The sequence below is a fragment of the Sus scrofa genome, chromosome 2 (assembly GCF_000003025.6).
Source record: "Sus scrofa isolate TJ Tabasco breed Duroc chromosome 2, Sscrofa11.1, whole genome shotgun sequence".
NCBI classification, from domain to species: Eukaryota; Metazoa; Chordata; class Mammalia; order Artiodactyla; family Suidae; genus Sus; species Sus scrofa.
The window spans coordinates 13,863,832-13,865,048 of record NC_010444.4 but is presented as its reverse complement, the minus strand read 5'-3'; the positions used below and the strand labels follow the sequence as shown (position 1 = coordinate 13,865,048).

The following is a 1,217-nucleotide window of genomic DNA, read 5'->3' as shown; positions in this document are numbered from 1 at the left end:
ATGGAACAAAACAATGGCACCAAAGGGACGGAATTCATTCTCCTGGGATTTGCTGGTCAACACAAGTCTTGGCCTGTCCTCTTCATAGTGTTTCTGGTGACCTATGTGGTCACCCTGGTGGGTAACATTGGCATGATCCTGCTCATCAAGATTGAAGCTTCCCTTCACACCCCCATGTACTTTTTCCTCCAAAACTTGGAGGAAAAAGTTGATCTCTGCTATGCTACTGCTATCACTCCCAAGATGTTGCAAAACTTTGTGTGGACAGAACACTCTATCTCATTCATAGGCTGCATGGTGCAGTTGCTAACCTATGGTGCTTTTGCAACAAGTGATTGCTACATCTTGGCCGCAATGGCGGTGGACCGCTATGTGGCCATCTGTAACCCACTCCGCTATCCAACAGTCATGTCCCAGAGAGTCTGCATTCAGCTTGTAATTGGTTCATACTTCATGGGCTTCCTAAATGCTTCTGTAAACACAAGTTTTACTTTCCAACTGAACTTTTGCAAATCCAATAAAATTAACCACTTTTTCTGTGATGCACCCCCAATTCTTGCCCTCTCGTGCTCCAGTATTTACTTCAGCATCATGCTGCTAGCAGCCTTTGTGGGGTTTAACTTGACGTGCACTGTGTCGGTCGTCATCTTTTCCTACGTATTTATCCTGGCTGCCATCCTGAAGATCTCTTCTGCTGCAGGGAGGAAAAAAGCCTTCTCCACGTGTGCCTCCCACCTGACAGCAGTCACCCTTTTCTATGGGACTCTGTCCTACATGTATCTGCACCACCGCACCCTAGAGTCTCAAGAGCAAGAAAAACTGGCTTCCGTGTTTTATGGGATTGTGATCCCCATGTTCAACCCCCTCATCTACAGCCTGAGAAACCAAGATGTGAGAGAAGCTCTGAAAGGGGTTGGAAAGCAGTGTTTCTAGCTTGGACACCAACTACTAACTCAGCACGTTCAACAAGCAAGCCAAAATTTCTCTCTCATTTCTCAACAGCAGAAGGTGTGTCAAATACATGTGAGATACAAACAACGAAAACGATATAAAGTGTAATTTCTTAGCTATATGAAAACCTTGTGAAAGGTAATAAAAACATCTGAAAGGATGAAATACATAACTTTCTAATTCACATATTTCTTGGAGAGAAAGCATCTTTTTTTTTTTTTTTTTTTTTCCCACTGTACAGCAAGGGAGTCAGGTTATCCTTACAT

General features: G+C 43.6%; 1 protein-coding gene across 1 annotated transcript; it reads left to right on the top strand.

Annotated features, from left to right (window-relative positions):
- On the top strand, positions 1-933 carry LOC110259717 (putative olfactory receptor 5AK3). The gene has a single exon (XM_021085468.1). It carries the CDS (start codon positions 1-3, stop codon positions 931-933), a length of 933 nt encoding a protein of 310 aa, XP_020941127.1.

Coding starts and splice junctions, on each gene's coding strand:
- LOC110259717 (XM_021085468.1), top strand. CDS start 1: ATGGAACAAAACAATGGCACCAAAGGGACGGAATTCATTCTCCTGGGA.